General features: G+C 37.5%; 1 protein-coding gene across 1 annotated transcript in view; it reads left to right on the plus strand.

The window, feature by feature from the left end:
• The window catches only part of obsl1a (obscurin like cytoskeletal adaptor 1a), a 129,042-nt gene that overhangs the window by 11,084 nt on the left and 96,050 nt on the right, over positions 1-21,908 (plus strand). The window contains 3 exon segments of the mRNA XM_039756371.1: positions 1,887-2,192; positions 15,500-15,766; positions 18,139-18,414. Of these exon segments, the coding sequence (XP_039612305.1) occupies positions 1,887-2,192; positions 15,500-15,766; positions 18,139-18,414 (849 nt within the window).

Genomic DNA, 21,908 nt, shown 5'->3' on the forward strand with positions numbered 1-21,908 from the left:
AGATTAACGTTAATAAAGATCAGACTCATAATTTCTCTTCAGTGGCTACCATGATGGCGTAATGGTTCATTCCACTGCCTTACAGTCATTATGAGTACAAATCTCAGACTATGGACTAACTCTGTGGGTATGTAAAATCTCAATGTCCATATGGGCATTTCTCTAGGTACCAGTGTTTTATAGCCAGGTCAGGTCAGGCCAGGGCATGCACTGGTACAGTATATTGCCGCACCCACCACACGACAAAAGAGCTTGAGATCTCATCTGGCAACCCCCCAGGCAACCACGTGGTCTGGTCCCACCCTCCAGAAATGACCATGTATCTGCCACAGCCCTGTGTTACATGGGCTTCCTCTTGGCCTGGTCCAGATGCCCGGGTCCTGAAAGCCAGATCACTCTCGGGGAATCGCACCACATGTTTTTATAGTAATGAAACATAAATACTGTACATTATTTCTGTATTCACTGTAAGTATGTTTTCAGAATACGTCTGCTTTACTTGAGTGATTATAAGTTTTTCAGTCTACTTTAACTTTTACTTCACTACATTTTCAAACTTGTGGTGGGCTTGATCTGCAGGTAGCAGTGAGGTGTACATGAGCATCCACTTGCTCTGGTTCTCTCATCTTGCCACATTTATTCTTACATTTTTCTGGAAATCACAGCTCCAACAGAGATTTTGAAATAGTTGAAAAATCCAGAAAAAAAACGAAAGACCATTCCTTTGTATATGAAACTGGAAGTGATTAATGCTAGGAAAACTGCTTAATGAAACATTCATTTGCAAAAGGCAATGCTTTATTAGGGATTGTTTTGATGGCTTATGTTAGCCATTTACAGTATGCCAATTGTTATATAGTTTACTGTTATTTGAACACAAATGGGTGTAATTTATGGCGCCAGGCAATACATAAAATATTTATTATTTTCATTTAAATTTATCGTAATTAGATGTTTTTGAATTTGGAATATTCACTTCAAGAAGGGAATTTCAGGAATGGCTTATCTCCTTAAAGTGGAGGAAGTCTTACTAGTGCCAAGCTCACTGAATTGGGATTAAGAGCTTTTGTGTTTTTGTCTGGAGAGAGATCCTCCTTTTATTTGTACTTCTGATACTTAAGTCCTCTTACTACCTGTGTACTTTTCTCATGGCCAAATTTTACTCACACAAATGTTCTAGAAAGAACCTTTCTTAATTTAGATCCATAACAACTTCCATACAATAAATAGCCATGAATTGAAGGTAACAGATCTGTAAAATAGCAAAGGCTCATGGATTTCAAAGGACTCTTGCGACATACAATAACACATGCTAAGTCCAAGTTTTCTTGATCTGTTTGTGCTCTTCTAGGTAGCTTACCATATATTAAAGATTTAATTTCTTCCACATATTTGTAAGTTTTTCAAAGCACAAAAAACAACTTCATATTTAAAGAATGCTTCACAGTATGAAATGGTTCTTAGTCAAGCAATGGCTCTATGAGGGACCACACAAACCAGTAAAGAACTATCAAGTGCAATTAAAGAAGCATTATTCTTAAGAGTGCAGGTAAACTGATTTTCAGTGAGCATCCTAAAGACATGTTAGGTTAATGTCCAGTCGTTGATTAGGTAATTGATTGAGTGTATGTGTGTGTGCTTTTTTAGTTAGGGTTATGGGTAGGGTTAGGGTTACATACAGAATACATTGTAGTAATAAGGACATATGTAGCAATTAAAGGACTTTATCACCAAAGAATAATGTCTTTTTAAATCAGGCAGTATTGTTTTTACAAATGTATAATTAATGCATAAACAGAAAAACCTTCACTACATTTGCTTTTTTTCTTTTTGTGTTGAGACACATTTGGCAAGACCTATTTTTTAATTTAGCTTTTTATCTTTAGCTATCCGACAGTGCCCACCCAGCTGTCCCATTGGAGTGCAGATGAATACAGAGCGGGCCAACGCAGCCTTGATGTCTTGGGTCCCAGCCCTCGACTCACGGAAGAATCCGCCATCAGGGTATGTGCTGGAGCGACAGGAAGCCGGTTCCCATGAGTGGCTGCAGTGTTTGACCACTGATTCTGCCAGTGCCGTAGAGATCCTTGGCGATAGCGTTCCCTCAGAAGCAGATTACAACTTCCGCATCTGCAGTTTTAATAAGTATGGCAGGAGTGGGCATGTAGAATTTCCTGGATTTGTTCACTTGGGTATGTTAATATCTTCTATTTTAAATGAAGTGCTAGAGTTTCATTATTGGTAGCTTTCATTTTAAAAGTAATTATATTTAAGTAACATTTATGTGATGGATTCTGGTGATAGTATAACTGATTTGTTTAACATCAGAACTGTTATTTTGGCACATTAATATGAATAAACACTCAAAGATTCAATGTTGTCCTATTTTTGAAATTGTCAAGGAGACTTTAATGTCACATGAATATTACTTTTTGGCACATGCAAATTTCAAGTACATCAATATATTTACAGTATGTATAATTAAAATACTGATAAAAAGTTGTTTTAGTTATGTCTGATATGGCTTTAATAATTTCAATAATGTTTTTAACAATATCTGGCAGAATTAAATTAGATTGTTCTTGTGGTGTCTCTTCCAGATGTCTACCGACATGTTACTCATCTTTGTGAATGTTATACCTCTGCCAGATGTTGCACTGTAGTTTTGAGTTTCCACAACAATATGATCTTTTAGGCCTGTCCATTACACTCTAATTCATTGCCTAAAACACCTGCACAGTTCTAAATTTAGCGGACAGAGATTATCTTAAGGAAAACTTCTTCTTTTGCCACTTACTGTTGTTGAATCCAGAAACTGAAATTCTGCTTACAACTTAGCAGCTCATTCTGTCATAATATGTCTGGTGCAGATATTTATGCAAAGAACTTTAGCCCAGGGGATCTTCAACTTCTAAAACTTTGTTTAAAAATAATTCACAGCTGACATGAGGGTTGTTGAAACTCTATGGTATGTACAATCTTGTGCCTATTCATAGGTATTGAACTGTTAGCCAGGCTCAGCAACTGGATGCTGGAACAGTAAAACCAGACTTAATCTGACATATTAAGTAAAAAGTCTATTTGATGGCCATTTCATTTTGTTCACATACTGTACATACTGTATTAGTGAACTGATCTCTCATTCGCCTCCATAATAGCCAGGGCATGGTGGCAAAAGCACAGTACAGGAATTCTGTCTTGTATCAACTGCAGTATCTCTGTCATTATCTGGTGGTTAATCTCTATTAGAACAGTTTGTTCCATCTCCTTATGCAGGTGCCCATTTGGATTTAGGCTTGGAAACAAACAAGGAAGGTGAAACACTGAATTGAAACCACTATCATATTCGTGAGTCCGTTTCATAACTTTTCTAGCTTTGCGTCATTGAGCATTATACTCCTTAAAAAGTCCTTTAACAGAGAGGTGCAGTGCTATCATGAGGGAGTTACTTTGGATAGACACCCAATGTGTAATCATTTTGTACCTTTCCACTGCCATCACCAGCCTGAAGTGACAGAACTTAGGAAGGTATCTACAGGTACTCATAGTCTTTTCACAATATCCGATCCTATCCATGACAAACGTGAATCAGAAACCAAGTTTTTTTTGATTTTTTTTTTAAGTGAGAGCTGAATTTTTCACATAATCTCCACTTTGTCATACATAAAATTCCATCAGTGATTCTATTTGTCATGTACTAATGCCAGAACCTTTGGTATCCATTCCTTCTCCTCAATCAAAACCATTTTAATCAATGTTACCTCTCTCTCTCTGAACACACACAAGTTCTATTGGTCCCTCTTTACACAACATTGTCTGCTCATGTGATGCTGTTAATGTTGAACAGTAAGATCCTTTATATTTATTCTGTCCTTGATTAGTGAGGTACTTTCAGTGATAAAATCATTTTTTCTTTGACACATTAATGTAAAACAAAAAATATCAAGTAAATTCACTGTCCTACCAATATTCTCCTTTCTAGAACCCTGGCATAGGCGGTTAAGTATGGTTCTCCCTAAAGTTGGAACACACTCTTCAGTCCCGGTCCCGGTTCATAAAGATGGGTGCCACCATCCAAGTTTGCCAATTCAGAGCCACTGTCCCCAACCTCAATGCAATGTTAAAGAGGCGTTGATATTAAATCTGGCAAACTGTCAGGTGACTCAGGTTTTTGCCCATGCGGTTTATAGATGGGATGGAGTGCTTCTGAACTCACAGAGGGGATATGAAAGGAGCACTTCAAGTACCTCCAAAATTGCATGGACTCATGTTTCTTTGAGAAGCAGAGTCAGGAGACTTGGAGGAGGACTCACCTATCAATAGAGCTGAAGTTGCTGAGATAGTCAAACAATCTCCTGAGTGGCAATGCTCCAGGGGTGCATGATATTCTCCCTGAGTTCCTAAAGGAAGTTGTCAGGCTGACTTGACTGACAAGCCTTTTCAACATGGCATGGAGTTGGGGATAGCACCTCTGGATTGGAAATATTGCTGTCTGTCAGTTTTTCTGGGCCTTCACAGTTTAGGGTCCCTTTTTCACAACAGTATGTTTTTGCCAATACTAGGAGGAAATCCTTTTGTACTCAAAGCTAAGATAAAGTGTCCTTTCTAGTTCATGTCCCACTTTTAAGCTGTCTTTTGCTCACCCAACCACAAGCACTAGACCTCTATTCCCGATATTCAGCCTCACTAGGCCAAGCTGACTTTCATGGAGTTCTGATTCTTTTCACAAATAGGCCTTTTTACAGATACTTCTGTCATGATTTGCTCATTTTGCACCGAGTTATTTCCATTTCCACTTGTATTTTTTTACTTTGAAACCTTGTCTTTTGTTGTTAAATTATTTTTTCATTATTCCTGTGACGTTTCTGTACATCCATGGTATTTTTCTGGTAGGCAATGTGATTTGTTTGTGGTTTTTTTGGAAGCAGCCATATTGTTTGCAGTTGATTGGGCTATTGCTGCCACATGATTGAAACCTGACATGGGTGTGAAGTCACTGTTCATTTCTTATATAAGATGGCAGGACACTTTAATTGTGGTCCAGATTTCTACAGTAGATCACAAATCTGTGAAATACCAGTGGGTCATGATCTCAAAAGGACTCTTGCAGCATACGTATGTAACACATTCTAAATCCAAGTATTCTTAATCTGTTAGTGTTCTGCTTGGTAGCCTGCCATACCTTGCAGATTTCAGTTTTATTCTACATATTAGGTAGTTTTTCGAAGAGCTAAGATCCAACTTCATAGGCAAAGAACCTTTCCCAGAATAAAATGGTGCCTTAATATGCAATTAAAGAACCGTTATTTTTAAGAGTGTAGAGCCAAATAAAATATCTGCCACTGTTTGAAAACTGCAGTGCACAAGTATCATCTGTTTAATAGAGTCACTTTTTTATCTTTTGTGGCTGGGGTGCAATAATGAGAACCTGGACAGGCAAGAAATTTTGGGACACCAACCGGGTCATCTCTTTTATTCATCCCAAGACGAGGAAAAAATAAGAAAGAAGCTTGTCCTTTCATCAGGGTTTTGAAATGTAACATAGGGGTCTGGTTTTAGTAGACCTCTGTCCTGTGGTGAGCTCAGGCCACAAAGTGACGTCCCCTTCTGGGACGCTTGGGTTTTATGTTGAGGCGGCCGAAATGGGTTGGACCTAATTTCCTTCATCAGGCGGCTTCACGCACTGTAGGGGAAGAAAGAGAAGACAGTGTTAGCAGCAGTGCCCCCTCACACCCCAGAGCCTACAAATGAGTCCTCCAATCCACGGGCTTGACTCTTGATGCAAGTGTTTTCATATAAATTGCCACAGAAGAGAGGACCAGTGATACCCCTGGTCTAGTATTGAACTGGTGGAACAATTCAAAATGTAACAAATCAACATGGTGGTTAGGGGAGGACCTAGATATTTATTCTTGAGATTTCAGTTCTTCCATCTACTCAGTACTAGACATGTGATGTCAGGGGTCAGCTTTACTCTGGTGATTTATATGCAAACAGCTGCATCATTTCATATCCCGATATTTTCAAAGCTTCTGAATGAAAGAATATTTTATACTATTAAGAGATAGAAAAATGTGAAAATTCACCTTTAACATGAACAACCTGCAGAAAATCTGTTTGGAAAAGTGAGCCAAAATCACTCTGGAACACTGTGAAAAACTGGAGCATACTTAGCCAAAAACGTCTAGCGATTAATCCTGCAGAAGATTAATGGGTGAGGGTTTGAGAGTTATGACATAAAATTATTATTATTATTATTGTCAGTGTTGGTGCTTTGAAATAAAAATGTTACAGGAAACAAATTTTCATGGTAGAATTTGCTATTCCTCACCACTAAAGTTTCTAAAATATTGAGGTGAATTACAGTTCTTGGGTGGCATGGTGGCGCAGTGGGTTCACTTCCCGGGTGCTCCCTGCGTGGAGTTTGCACGTTCTCCCCGTGTCTGCGTGGGTTTCCTCCCACAGTCCAAAGACATGCAGGTTAGGTGGATTGGCGATTCTAAATTGACCGTGGGTGGGTTGGCACCTTGCCCGGGATTGGTTCCTGCCTTGTGTGCTGGGATTGGCTCCAGCAGACCCCTGTGTTCGGATTCAGCGGGTTGGAAAATGGATGGTTGGATTACAGTTCTTGCATTCCCTACAACTAGACTGGAGTGGCTTTTATAGGAAGGCATTCCATATGGATTTTGCACTTTAGTTGTTCTCTTCTATATTCTGACAATATAAAAGGTTTATTTCATTTGTACTATAGTACAGATACGTAGGCCACTCTGTAAATAAGCATATAGCCGCACTTGTATTTTAAAGAATGCTTATCCAGCTGATGTTAACTGTTTGTTATAAACATTATAGCAATTCAAGGCAAAGCTTTTGATTTCATGGATGGTAGTCTTTTAATTCACTTTAACATCTGATTTTTCCAGCAGACGTGTCTGATGTGACAAGGGATGACAGTTCTCTGTAAAACAGATCCTTTCACCTTTAGTTCAGTACTCTTTTGAGTTATTTGTTCAACTCCAAATATCTTGTTTTTTTGCACTTTATGTTCTCTGTGACTATTATTTTTTATTATTTTAATGGTTTTGTCATATTTTATGATTTTTGACTTACTGCCTTATTTTGATAGCATCTGTTTCAATGTCAAATCCAGATCAAATTGAATCATGTATTATTGTTATGAATCTTTTAGATTCTTCTGAAGTGCTCATTTATTGGATATATATATATATATATATATTGGTAATATATATATATATATATATTACAAAGAAATTTTAATTTAATTTGGGTAGTATCTTAAGTCCTGGCATCGAATCAGGTTACTGACTTCTGTCTAAAGTTAGTGTGTTCTCCTTGTTTCTGTGTGGGTTTGCACTGGGTAGTAGTAGTAGTAGCATTGTTTGTATTGTCACAGATACAGAATGCTGCGAAATTGTCACTTGCATGTCCGACCAGCATTCATCAGGTCGCCACAATCTGGTGCTATGATAAACAAGAATATATAAAAAAAAAAAAGAGCTCAGTTTCACTTTATAGGAAACAGAAATTAGCTTACCTGATGCACTTCTCACCCTGATTGAGTAACAAAAACTCCACTAAAGTTACAGTGCACGGTAATCTTAAGTGGAATTGTCATCCCTCTCCTCAGTTTCTGCTCTTCACATTCAAGAATGTTTTCTGGTCCATTAATAAAATACCGTTTACTGGTGAACAAAGTGCAAGCTTCCTTAAAGGGGTGAAAAACAAAATGATATGCCAGTTCTTTCTCACCTTCTAAAGCTGTGTGCAGTTATTCAATTAGCAAAACACTGAATTGATGCAATATGAGTAAATGTAGGTGTGAGAGGAGCGAGTGTTCCTCTGCTAGGTTGGTTCTGGCATTTGAGTCTGTAATGGCCGACCTCCCAAGAGAGAAGAGAAACTCCTAACATTTCACAGCCTTCATCTGATTGATAGGATAGGTCACCACTAACGCAAACACTCTTCAGTGTTTACATTTATAAAGACAAATAAGGAAAAAAAAAAAAATAAAATAAAAAATCAGCCAGAAAATTATTAAAAAAATATTAAACATGGACAAAAACATGAAAATATGAAATAGAAACAAAGCTAGAAAGCACAGCCTCCTGGAATGGAATGAAGAAAAAATAAGCACGAGATGTAAGCTGCAGCCGCTGGTACTGGAATAAGCTAATCTTCTTGTTCACCCACCTCTCCATCCTTACCTCCTATGTGCATCCCTGAATCTTTCGTTTAATACTGCAGTCAGCTGCTTTAGCCTTTTAAACATTCTGCCTTGGATTCTGAGTTCTTGACTGCTCTTGGTTTTAAATGGAGCTCAACTATGACTGCTAAAGTGTACCTGAAGAGCCATCAAGGCCTGTGCTAAGAGAGCTAGGAGAGTTAGTGGCATGACAATCAAGCCAATTGTTTTTGACAATATACTCACTTCTATGTCAAGATTAATAATGATGATAATCATTCTTTAGAGTACTCAATGACCTCCCTTCGACTTGGAAACAACCACTGCCTACTTAATGACGTTAGCGAACCTTTAAGAATTGAAAAGCATCAAATTAGACTTGAGGCTCTTAACTCCGAATTTGAAATCTTTGCTGCTGTATTGCAGGAGTCTCATTTCAGCAGCTGTCACAAACTCTTTTTAATATCTAAGAGACTTCTCAAGAGCCTACAAGAGTCATAGAAGATTTATGCTATGGCTTCCCAAACACTTGGCTGGATTACTTTGGCTCACCCATTACTTTCAGAAGTGCTAACAAAACATAACTGGTATGTAATTCTACTTAAAGAGCCAGGCCACTGATACTAAGCCCACAGCATACCACCCTAGCTGCCTGCAACACCTTGGCTTCCTGTCTGTTTAACAAATAATCACACAGATAATACAAATGGGCACTGCGTTTGCTGTAGGGGAGATCCTGCAAAAAAAATTCTTTAGGATGATGCATCATTGTCAACATTCAAGTAAAGGCAGAAAGAAGCTCTCATTTTTAATTAAAAATAAAGGTTGCCTTGATATCCTTGTCGTTTAGTATCAGGTTGTGAACAAATCATTTTTGATAAACTATTACATTACTGATTATAAAATACAGTAACTGTATAAAATTCAGGTTTTTACAGTAAAACTTTAAATAAAAGTAATCGGAAATAAAGTGCTATCCAACTGTCTTTGTATCATAATGTGCCTTTCCTATCTATCTATCTATCTATCTATCTATCTATCTATCTATCTATCTATCTATCTATAAGTCTTTCCTATAGTGCATTGTTTCTCTATCTATCTATCTATCTATCTATCTATCTATCTATCTATCTATCTATCTATCTATCTATCTATCTATCTATCTATCTATCTATCTATCTATCTATCTATCTATCCCTTTCCTCCTGTTTCTTGCATGTTCACTGTGCCATACCCTCCATTATTTTGATCCCACACTCCTGCTCTCAAATGCAGACGACCCATCTGAGCTCATGTAACTCACACTTAATTTCCCTGACCTGTGTTGCTGGTACAGCAAGACATTTTGTACATTCTCTTAAGGATTCCCCACGTCTCAATTAACACTGCAGTTATCACTAGCCTTCTATGTCTGCTCTTCCTTGAGTTGACTTCTGACAGTTATATTTATGCCTCTCTGTCTGAACAAAGTTTAATTTAGTATGTTAGGGAAAGCGCTAAGTGTGAGGAACAGACACAAGCCTAGCAAATGAGAGTTGACACTTAACTTGGAGGCTTCACTGGCTCAGGAACACAGCTAGGGGACACCATTGTGCCATACTTGGAATCTGAACTATTCAAATTTTCTATCTTAATGTGCCCCAAGCATACAAAAAAATTGTCATCCTTTTTATTGTGTCTGTGTGTCAGCATCTCAGAAAGTCTGTGGATTTGACAGCTCAAAATTAATACCTCAATGGGAATGGAACTTTGCACAGTTATTAGCATTGCAAAATATTAGTAGCTTATTGATATCAATGTAAAAATGATTTTGTATTTTACTTTCCCAGCATTTATCATGGATAATATATGTTGTATATAGTGGAAATATTGACAAACTTTTCTACTTCAAGCTTTCAGCAGATTTTCTTCTTTTCCACAATTTGACACTTTCTAAATGATGTCTGCTGGCGTATGTGAGTGTCTTGGTATCCGGATATCAGGAAGTGGACACAATAATTAAAAAATAAAAAAACTCACTACAAAGAAGCTTGACAAGATTAATTGCTTTGTCAAAAATGTGAAGAAATTTTAATTCAGTACAAATTAGCAGCAAAGCCAGACACTGTAAAGAGGGGTGGCCTGGGAATAACTGGGTGGGCAACACATACGTGTTTTTTTACATTGTAAACTTTTTGTGGACCTGAGGCGAGTTCCTTGGCGTTCGGAGGAATCCCGTTAAAGTTTATAATGGCTTGATTCATTCACAATTGATGTAAGATTCGGGGATGATCAGCTCAAATGATTAATAATTCATGATTAATATACAGTAAGTAAAAATGCATTTGGTGGGGACTGGCTTTTGAACGTGGAAACCCATAACTTTTCCCATGGTACAAATATTAATTATTTAATTGTGCCCAGCTGGATAAGGATAAGAGTTTTTTTTTGATGAAGATACGATTCTTCCATTTCATTTTACATCATAGAATATTGGCCAGCAATATTGTTCTGCTAAAATTAATTACGGCTTTATGTATAGAAAGTCATATGCTGCACATTTCAGATTATTCTTTATTGTTTAATGATTTATTACATCATTTTTATATTAACATTAAGCAGGCAGTGGCCACTGCTATTTCCTCACAACTAGGAACCTTAGTTTAAATCTTTGTCTGTGGGACATTATAGAAGAACCTCCACAAGGTTTCTCAAAGATATTTATTTTTCCTTTTTGTTACAAAGCTGCGACTTTAAATGTGCCAGTGTCATAGGACACAACCTTTACTATAAATCATTAAATAAATAGTCCCCTGAGTTAGATCTGCTGTCATTCAACTGTAAGTTCTATGATTGTGAAGTGGAAGAGCAACAACAACGCAGCAAACAAGTGCAGTGGTCCTGAAGTGAACAAATTAAAGAGCATAAAATCTCATTTGAGAACACAAAAATAATTGGGGAAAAGCAAAACAAAAAAATAAAATGCAAACATAATCTATACTAATAAAAGGCAAAGCCCTCACTGACTGACTCACTCATCACTAATTCTCCAACTTGCCGTGTAGGTAGAAGGCTGAAATTTGGCAGGCTCATTCCTTAAAGCTTACTTACAAAAGTTGGGCAGGTTTCATTTCGAAATTCTACACAACACAGTTATAATGGTCGACAGCGTCCGCCATATTGAACTTTCTTATTTATGGCCCCATCTTCACAAAATTTGGTAGGCGGCTTCCCTGCGCTAACCGAAACCAATGTACGTACTTATTTTGGTGGTATGACGCCACTGTCGGCCGCCATATTGAAATTTTCAACGGTCTTTGTTACTTATGGGCCCATCTTCAAGAAATTTGGTACGCGGGTTCCCAACGCTAACTGAATCCTATTTACGTACATATATATGTCCATAGCCTGCAGCTCAGTCACTGTGTAAGGCTGCATTGGGTCCCCCATCCCAAGGCCTCCCACGTTGTTGGCTGCCTGCCTATATAAAGCTGTCCGTTGCTCCAGTCTCTACATTCCCTTCCTTGCTTCGCCACGGGATTCACGTCTCCCTGCTGATAACTACAGCCTTTTTATTTAATCCACAGCTTCTCCGCTGTTTTATTGTTCATTTATTACGATTATAGTTATTGTGTAGGTATTTTAGACTTACTTTACATTGTTCAGGTACCCATTTCCTTTATCGTTCCAACTGTACCCCCATTAACATGTCTATCAAGGTGATCACCATCGATCAAAGAACTGTCATTTACCGAGTGGTTTCCATGCCCGGAGATGGCACCTACCTTTTCCATTCTCTTTGTTACATATTGCACGGCCATATCAGGCTCACTCTTGATATCTGGAGGAACATTGTGTCTTATGTATTGAATGACTGGGACAGGTTCAAGGTGTGGACTGATGACGGTACAGGAGATAATTATACTACACAGGAGCACTAGAAGAGTGAAATGCTTAAGCCCTTCACCTATGGTTCTGCAAGTGAGTTGATGGCTGCAGCTGAATTGTTCGGATGTCACTTTCAAGTGTTCCGAAATGGCCAAATATTTTACACCTTTGGACAACTGCCAATGCCTCTTAAACATCTTAGATTCACAGGTGACGATTTCAGTAGTGGACACTTTGATGTTTATGAATGTTTAAACTCTCAAAAGCTGGATGTGATTTTATCGATGAAACCGGTTGTGTGCTTACAACGCTTGACAGATGCCGAATGTCTCTTCAACACAAGTCCTACAAATACTGTCGTAATTGAAACAAACCATGAAACTCAAACCGAGTACGACAGCAGCAATCCAAGCTGTGAGATTTGAAACAAGATTACTGTTCACATGGCCAACTGTACGTTACATGCTTAAGGGTAAGCTCAGCGCACAGCTTGGTCATATTACAACCAGAGGGTCAAACTGACAACGTGGTATACAAAGAGATCCTTAACAAATAATTATTGGTATATTTTCCCTCAGTTTAAAAAGGTTTAATTTTCTTCTTAATAAAAATTTTAAGGCAGTACTTTGCCTGCCACGAAGCGCGGGTATTTTGCTAGTTTACAGAAAAACAAATTGTAAAACACAAAAACAAATGGAATATGTAAAACAAAACAGAAAACACAAAAAACACATTAAAAACATAAAAACAAGGCAGGAAACAAAAAAAAAAAAACAAGCTAAAAACACAAAAGCAAATTGGAAACATCAAATACAAAAGTAGCAACTTCAAAACAAAATGACGACTGTGCAAACAAATGAAAAGAGCTGTGCACAAAACAATTTGAACATGCATCACAAGTCAATCTGAGCTTTTCAACTGTGTTGTTTGCTTGCTTTAACATTTTCCTTTTGTGTTTTCTAATGCGTTCTCACGTTTTCTGATTTTTGAGAATTCAATATGCTTTTGTGTTTTAGAATTTGTTTTTTTCTTCTCAGATTTGTTTTAGTGATTTTCTGATTTATTTTTGCAGCTTTACGTTTTTTCTTATTCAAGTTGTATTTTTTTCTGATTATTTTTTGTGTTTCTAATATATTTTTGTATTTTTTGATTTGTTCTTACATTTTGTGATTTGCTTTTTGTATTTCTAGTTTGTGCTTGTGTTAGATAAATTGTTTGTTGCTTGCTTTCATTTGTTTTTGTGCACTGCACTTCATGGCCACCACAATGAAGTGGTAAATCACACAAACTCACAAAGCTGGGCTGTCAAGTGTTTAGTAAAAATCACATACTATACCGTCCGTCCATCTAGAAGTAACTTCAGCACAAAAACTGTGCATTGGGAGCTTCGTGAAATGGGTTTCCGTGATAGAGTAGGTGCATACATGCCCAAGATCACCCTGTGCAAGGCCCAGGGTCGGCTGCAGTGTGGTAAAGCTTGCTGAAATTGGACTCTGGAGCAGAGGAAATATGTTCTTTGGAGTAATTAATCACATTTCACTGTTTGGCAGTCTGATGGTCAAATCTGGGTTTGGTGGATGGAAAGAGTACTTACTAAAAAGTTTGGTGGAGGAACAATAAGTCTTTGGTTTGGCTTCTCAGGGTCTGGACTATGCTTCTCGGTTTTAGTGAAGGGTTCTGTTAATGATATTTTAGACAATTGTGCACTTCCAACTTTGTGGCAACAGTTTGGAGAAGGCCCTTTTCTCTTCTAGCATGACTTTACCTCTATGCAACAAAGACAGGCCCCAAGTCAATGCTAATGGCCATGGTTTTAGAAAGGGACATTCAACAAGCTCATGTAAGTGTAATGGTCAGGTGTCCACAAACGTTTGGCCATGTAGAATGCTTTTGGAAATGTGGTATGGTCACAAATTGACAGTGAGCCTCCAAAATACCAAAACACAAAAGGACCTTATCAGAATAACAATAAAATACAGTAATTTAAATACCGCAAAAACTAAGCAGATATCATTACAACAGGCATGCTAAATAGAGATATACAGGGGACCTTCTGAAAATAACACCCCAGAATTGTTGAAATAAACTTCAAAACCTGAAATAGGTGAATCTTTGTTTTGTACCTCTAGGAATGCGTTCTGCACAGATTTATTTTGTGAATTAATTTTACTTTTAATGGTTCTGATTAATGAATTGTTATATTGATTACATCAGCTCATTGCCATTTTGAAAAATAATCATGAGTGCGGCCATTTTGTGCCCAAATTGAGTTGCCCTGGTTTTCTTGCTTGTAGTAATGACATCCATTACCCTCCATGTGATCATTATCAACTGTCAACATAAATGGCAACTTGTCATCACTGACATGAGCACAAGGTTATAAACATGAGAAGCGTGAACCGCACATAAGAACTTGAGAAATGCTAGGAACCTGAGCCGTGCTGCACGCCATACGGACCATTGATAAGCAGCACACATTTGTCTTGTAAACCTGGAGTCCCAAGGCACACAAATCCCAATAAGTTCCGAAAGCACTTCTAACAGTGCCCACTAGAGGGGGGATATCTCTGTCATACCCCTGCTAGTAATTAGAGGAAACGTAGGCTCCTTATAAAATAAAAAATATATTCTTAACACAGTGCTCAATAATAAAAGCAAGCTCCGTAAAACACAAAAGGCAGGAAGAATTGCCTTAAGCAAAGGCAACTGAAGTCTTACAGAGTCCCAATACAAAAATCCAACTGAAGTCAAACGTAGAACAAACAGGTCGAAAATCCAATAACACACAAAAAACTCAGAAAAAGGCACAAAATCTCAACAACACCAAAATCAATTCGCAAGAATTGTGGAAGACCCTTTGGATTTATAGGGTGGGGAGCTGCTCCTGATGGTGATTGGTAGGTGGCCCCGCCTCCTGAGGGACCACCCACAAAACACACAGAGCATAACAAAGGCAGCTTACATACAGACATAACTAAAAATGAAGAAATTTGCACATAATCAATGTAAAAAGTGTGAATTATAAATAAAAAAGAAACAAAACGTAAATTAGAACCCCTGCCAGGAGTGCAACCCTGGATGAGACGTGACAATTTGTAAGTAGCAGTGGGTTTTTAGGTGTTTTCCTAAATGTTACCTAAATACACAATACATTAAAATATTATTATGTGGTAAAAGTTCAAGAAAGACCTTAAAGTGGGATTTGGTTAAAGGGTAGAACGAGAGTCAATATAATAAGATCCTTGAAACCAATTTCAGGTGCACAAATTTTGTATAACAGTAGTCTTAACATAAAGTATTTTGTTATATTTTTGGGAAGTACTGATGTACAACTTACAAACTTAGTGGGACCACTAAAACCTGTTGTTAATGTTATGGCCTGATGTTAAAAGGTAAGGAATTCATCCTTCATTTGTTTTTTCCTTTCAGTTCCAGTTGCCCGGATTCAGACTCCACTACAAGATGCCCTAGTACCTGTGGGCACTGATGCAGAATTTTTTATTGAGCTCTCTGCTTCTGTAATTGGAACCTGGTTTTTAAATGGAACCCAGCTCCAAGAAAATGAGAAATGTGTTATTCACCACTATCGAACACAGCATTTCCTGCTCCTCAAAGATGTACAAATGTGTGATGACAGATCAGAAATTACTTTTATTGCTTACGGAGTAAGGGATTCAGCAGTTCTTTCTGTACAAGGTATGTGTCTGCTGTTACATACTGTAGATCACATCTTATGAAACGATACCAACATGTGACCACTTCCACGTCGTGAGCTACTAACTATTGACTTTGTTATGAAAAAATCTGACAGTATTTTGAGACTACAAGAATCTCTTTAAAAAGTTCAATTTGGAGATATCATGACTGTTTCCATCTTTACATACAAAAACTGGGAAAAGCAAAGGTTTTTTTTTTTTTTGTTATACATATTAAGATTTATTTTAATGTCAAAAAGCACTACAATGGCATACCACTCAATTAAACAAAAAAATATTGACATAGCATAGCACAGGGGTTCCCAGACTCAGTCCTGAGGACCCCCTGTGGCTGCAGGTTTTTGTTCCAACCAGATTCACAATCGGTGATAATAATCGATAACAACTGATCTCATTTAATTAGCTGTTTTTTTTTACTCTTCTCTTATTCTGCATTCAGAAAAACACAACAGTATTTTTTTACTTTTATAAGACATTTAGAAATATTTCTATTATTTATTATTATTTAGAAATATTTCTATTTTTTCTAAAGCTAAAGCTCTAAAGTTGTTTTCCTATTATTTTCCCCTTTTCCTCTGTAGTTTGCTCCCTTCATTTAACCCTAATAGTGACAATTAACAGCAGCACATCAGACACCCAGGATGATGAAAGCTTCAATGACTTCAGTGTCAGACCCACTAATTAGTAAATAATCAATTAAATAACCAGAACACCTGGAAAAGCAGAACGAAAATTAGGTTGAAAATACTGTTAACGACTTAACAAAATACATATTTTCCATATAACTGCTTATTAATAAAAATCTACCAACCTTAGTTTGTAATTTCTGCATTGACTCCAAAACACAGAAACTGGGAAGTAATGACTCTCTTAATTAGTCTAAGAGTCCAATGAAAAACAGAAGTTGGTTGGAACAAAAACCTGCAGCCACAGTGGGTTCCCAGAACTGAGTTGGGAACCACTGGCATAGCAGATACAACCATTTACTTCAAAATCGATACAGAGAAAACAAAAAAAAGGGAATACAAAGGAAAAAAAGCAGGAAATGGCACAGAGGGAACAGATCAGGGAATTAATCAAGGGCCAAAACAAACATTTGGTCAAATCATGATTCTATCCTTTTAAAGTTATTTGCTTAAGAAACTAGAACTCTTCTTTAGAACTTTCCTTTATTTGTAACAAATTTTCCTGCCCAAAGTTTCATCTTAAATAAAGTCGCCTGCCACACCTCAAGTGGTTCATATGCCCCAGCAGCACACAGCACCATAGCAACATTTTTACAAAATGGCAGCACATATCATTGTATTTTCTAACCTTCTGCTTGCATTCTAATTTTGGATCCTGAGGTGGTTTGTCATGTGGTGGGTGCAGCAATGCGCTGTATCAGTGCATGTTCCCAATCTCTTCCTTCTCCTCTTCCTCAGTGTTTAGGGGGCTAACATCTTGCTTGTCCTTTCACTTGATCAGAATTATTTTCGATTTTTATCACACCGTTACTATTGCACCCTGGTGAAGCTTAACATGACAGAATTCACTGGGAATATATCTGCTGGTTTGGCCATACAGTGCCATATCATGCATCATTTTCTCTTTCTGTATCAACGCCTGATAGCCAATTCACAATTCGAGCAATGGTTCAGGTTCAGTTCAATTTAAAACAGCAGTGCTGCTGTGATAATCACTGACTTCTCTATGACCCTACACTGGATCAATTAAATTTACAGTTCAACACAAGCAGGATTCAATGAATACCTGCGACTTTTGTTCACTTCTTGTAACATGATGCTTGCATTCACATCATTAATTTGTCCCTCACTAGCTACAGGCCGGTCAGAGCACAAGTGTACATGATGATAGTGACCACACCAGGCAAAATCTTTTGTGACATAACAAAATACTGCAATAGTTTTGTGAAATAAATGGATATTTTGTTTGTTTTGAGCCGCTTTTCATACAATCCTGTCTATTTATTGACAACATCAATGCCTTTTGAGAATGAACACCCATTTGCCTTCTCTTTGCTTCTTAGCTTTTTCACCACTTTTTCTTGCTGCCTTTGAAATGCCCCCAGTACCTTACTACCACTGCCCCGTTCATTGTCTTTGTGCCACCAATCTGAATAATGGAAGATTTTTGCATTTAAGTCATCAGTAGCCACAAAAGAAAATCCTACAAAAGGAAAATCTGCGTACTGTCCACTAAAACATGTAGCACAGAATAACAGAGTATGCAGTGATGAAGTTAAAATACTTTGAAGTGTTGTATTATCACATGTCTACACATTTATTATAGTTTTTCTTAAAAAAATTGTTCAAAACAAAATGAATGGTATGTTTTAATTTGTCGTTTCAGCACCACCTGTGAAATTTTCCATTTTACCAGAAACAGAGCGCGATAGAAAGGTCGAGGCTGGCAGCCCCATAGTGCTGTACTGTGAGGTCTCAGACCAAAACGCTGCAGTTCGGTGGTTCAAGGATGGGAAAGAACTTCATCCACAAGAAGACCTTCAAATCCAATCAGAGGGCACAATGAGAAGGCTAATTCTTCAGTCAGCAGATTTCAGTCATTCTGGAATATACAGCTGTGATGTCATTGATGATGTCATCACATTCAAGATTGAAGTTCAAGGTAGGCCTTAGTATTCTTTGAAATGAACTTTACTTAATTTTGTACTTTTTATTTCTTATTTTTTACTTACACTTTTATAAATAAAGGTGCTAGACTAGTTCTTCAGGGAGATGCTATAGGATAACCATTTTATGTTCTCCAAAGAACCATCCATGTGAAGATTTCAGAAGGAACCATTATTTATACTTGTAACAGGTTCCAGAAATAACCATGAACAGATAACAGATTAGTGAAATTCCACTGAGTCCATGGTTTGAAAAGGACTGTTACAGCATACAATCACACAGGCTAAGTTCAGGTTTTCTTGGTCTTTGTATTAAAGATTTCCATTATGTGTTCATATTAAAAACATTTTCAAAACGCAACGGGAAAGAACCCTTCCAAGAATGAACTGGTTTTATGAGAAACCACACAACCCAGTATGGTGCCATTAAACAACCATTATTTTTAAGAGTATACAAGGACTGAGCACAAAATGTTCCTGGAATTGCACCTCTGAAGAGCTCTACATTTAACATTTCCATTACACTATATTGTATTGGGATCAATTTCTGTGTAAGACCTTTTCATTGAATAGAGAATTAAGAAAAAATACATTAAAAGTTAAAATGCGTATGTTAAGGAAAATGTTTTAAAAAGAAAAGATTCTATACATTGTGTTGTTTCACAGCAGAACAAATAGATCCAATGAGTCTGAAGTTTCTTTATAAAATATACCATATACAGTATATTTGTTCCATTACTTTCAAGATAATGATTTGAAACAGCCTATCAGTATCAGTGAGCAAATTTAGCAAATTTTGAGAAAGCATCTCTTATTTAGCTGTGTATCTGTGAAAGATTTGTTCGAGTGCAAAGCGAGGGAACACGAAGACTTACACGCCTGTGTGACCACCGTCTTTTAATCCTGAGATTGCAGCTCATAAAGGAGCCTTAGAATGATTTTGACGAGAAGAGGCTATTCAGCCGACCAATAATATGAAGGTGAATTTGGAACATCCCTGAAGTTCTACTGTCCACAGCAGTTCTTCATCATTTATTCAATGTGTCTATGTGTGGCCCAAACTTGTTAACGTCTGTGTGAAATCTTCACTTAACAAGTTTCCGTCTGTGTCTACAGGTTCTTACGAGTATTCATTTAATTTAGGACCTTGTCTCACAAATATCCACTCGTTGTGCGTACCCTACATACCACATGAAATACTTCACAAAACATGAATGACATATGACAAGAAGGCCTAGTTTTAGGTGATGAGCAGTGGTTATGCATGTGCTGTGCCCCTGTAATTTGAACACTACCAGCACCAGCAATCACCATCACACTCTTCACCAACACCATGACTAGCAAAAGGGATAACAAAAGTGCGCCTCTCGTGTGTTCTTTTCCCCTGAAAGTCCCTGAGTCCTCTTAAGGCTTTTCAAAAGATAAACACTTAAGGAACAAAATAAAGACACTTAAAAGTCTGTTAAATCAGAAACACAATCAATCTCATATACTACAGAAAAAAATGAAAATATGTAATTATAAACAACAATAAATTCCCCTCCCTCACCAGGAACCAAGAATGAATAAGTAATGAAAAGAGGCCCAATGTGTTATGTGACTTCAGGAGAAATTTAGCAGAGACGCTGGCTGGAGTCCAGCAGACTTATTTTAGTATAACAGTATTCAAATCTTGCCAAATTCTAAAGACGCTCTGAACACTTCCATGCAAAGAAAATTAGATTTTTTTGTTCTAGTTTCAGATAGTATACTGTTTTCCATTGAGTTATGAAGAGGCCAGGTTTTCACCATTTGATCTAAAACTGTCTACAATAACTTCAAACACTGCTGTTAAAAGTGTAAGATTAAAAATTTTTGCAAATTTTATCAGATAGATAAGAAAACAAACTTTCCCAAAAGGTGTTTAATTTTGGACAGTTCAAAACTAAAAATATGCACCAGAAATGTCTTCAACAACCCCAATACCCTATAACTGTATGTATAAAACCTCAAGTAAAGCCTTGAAAAACAGAAAAAATTAAAACAATTAGGTCTAAACCAAAAATTGCCCTAAACAGAAAACAGATTATAACATTAGAACATTAGAACAATCTAGACGAGAACAGGCCATTCAGCCCAACAAAGCTCGCCAGTCCTATCCACTTGTTTCCTCTAAGAAAACATCAAGTCGAGTTTTGAAAGTCCCTAACGTCTTACTGTCTACCACACTACTTGGTAGCTTATTCCAAGTGTCTATCGTTCTTTGTGTAAAGAAAAACTTCCTAATGTTTGTGCGAAATTTACCCTTAACAAGTTTCCAACTGTGTCCCCGTGTTCTTGAACTCATTTTAAAATAACAGTCTCGATCCACTGTACTAATTCCCTTCATAATTTTAAACACTTCAATCATGTCACCTCTTAATCTTCTTTTGCTTAACACTAGAATTACCAGAGCCTACGAAAAAACTCGTAATTCCGTCCCACCTTAAACTGCTTCTTAAATCCCTTCACACCTCTCCGCCAACGCCCTTTGTCTTCTAAATGTGCTGATAAAGAGAAGCCGGCTATTCCATCCCCCCACCAATTTAGAACGTGCACGAACTTCTCTCAGCTCATGCCTTGATTGAGTATCTGGGAGTGAAGTGGAGTTTTAGAGTGAAATAATAGATCGTTGTTTGGAACACACGCATTTCATGTCTGTTCCGTTTCTACAGTAATCTGTGTCAACACATTGTTAAAACAGAAACTTTTTTTATATTCTAGTAGTAGATGACAAAATGTAGGCATAAACTATATAATGTATGAAGCCTGAAGTCCAAATAGCAAAGAAACATTTTCACAAGAATAACACAATTGCACTTTTATTCAAACATATAACTGCAGAAACAAAAAGCCGCCTTAACATGCGACATTGACACCAGTTTATTATAACAGACTCCGTGGTTCAATAGATTCAGCCCCCGCTTGGGAATCAAGGAGTCACGCGTTCGATCCTGCGCCCTTCCGTCTTGAGAAGTAAACTGCTCTTAGTCTTACTGTTTTAGAATAAAAACATACATTTGATTTCAGTCTGTAACAGCCGGTGCAATTTATGATCTTTGTAAAGGTTAGCTTTTTTTTTTTTATTCACTTTTCACTCTCTCAGTCGCGTTCAGGATTAGCTTTTTTTTTTTTATTCACTTTTCACTCTCTCAGTCACGTTCAGAATCAATCCATACAACCCCATCTGACACGGCTGTTTTCACTAAAGACGCGCTATAGCTCTGCAGTGTACCACGATGCATACTAATGCCCCCCCAGGTTCTGACACACAAACGCTGGCGAAGCTGCCTTCTTCGTATCTCACCGTCACTTGCTTTTCTTTTTATTCAGTTTTATTGAGTGTTCCTGCCAGTCCCTGCATGTTGCTGTATGCTTTTTCTTTTGCACCCCAGGACATGCAGAAGAAAGAATGGTAAAGACCAAATTCGCTATATGCAATCATCAGACACTCCCCATCTGCCCGTGTCGT

Source organism: Polypterus senegalus, chromosome 6 (genome assembly GCF_016835505.1).
Source record: "Polypterus senegalus isolate Bchr_013 chromosome 6, ASM1683550v1, whole genome shotgun sequence".
Lineage (NCBI taxonomy): Eukaryota > Metazoa > Chordata > Cladistia > Polypteriformes > Polypteridae > Polypterus > Polypterus senegalus.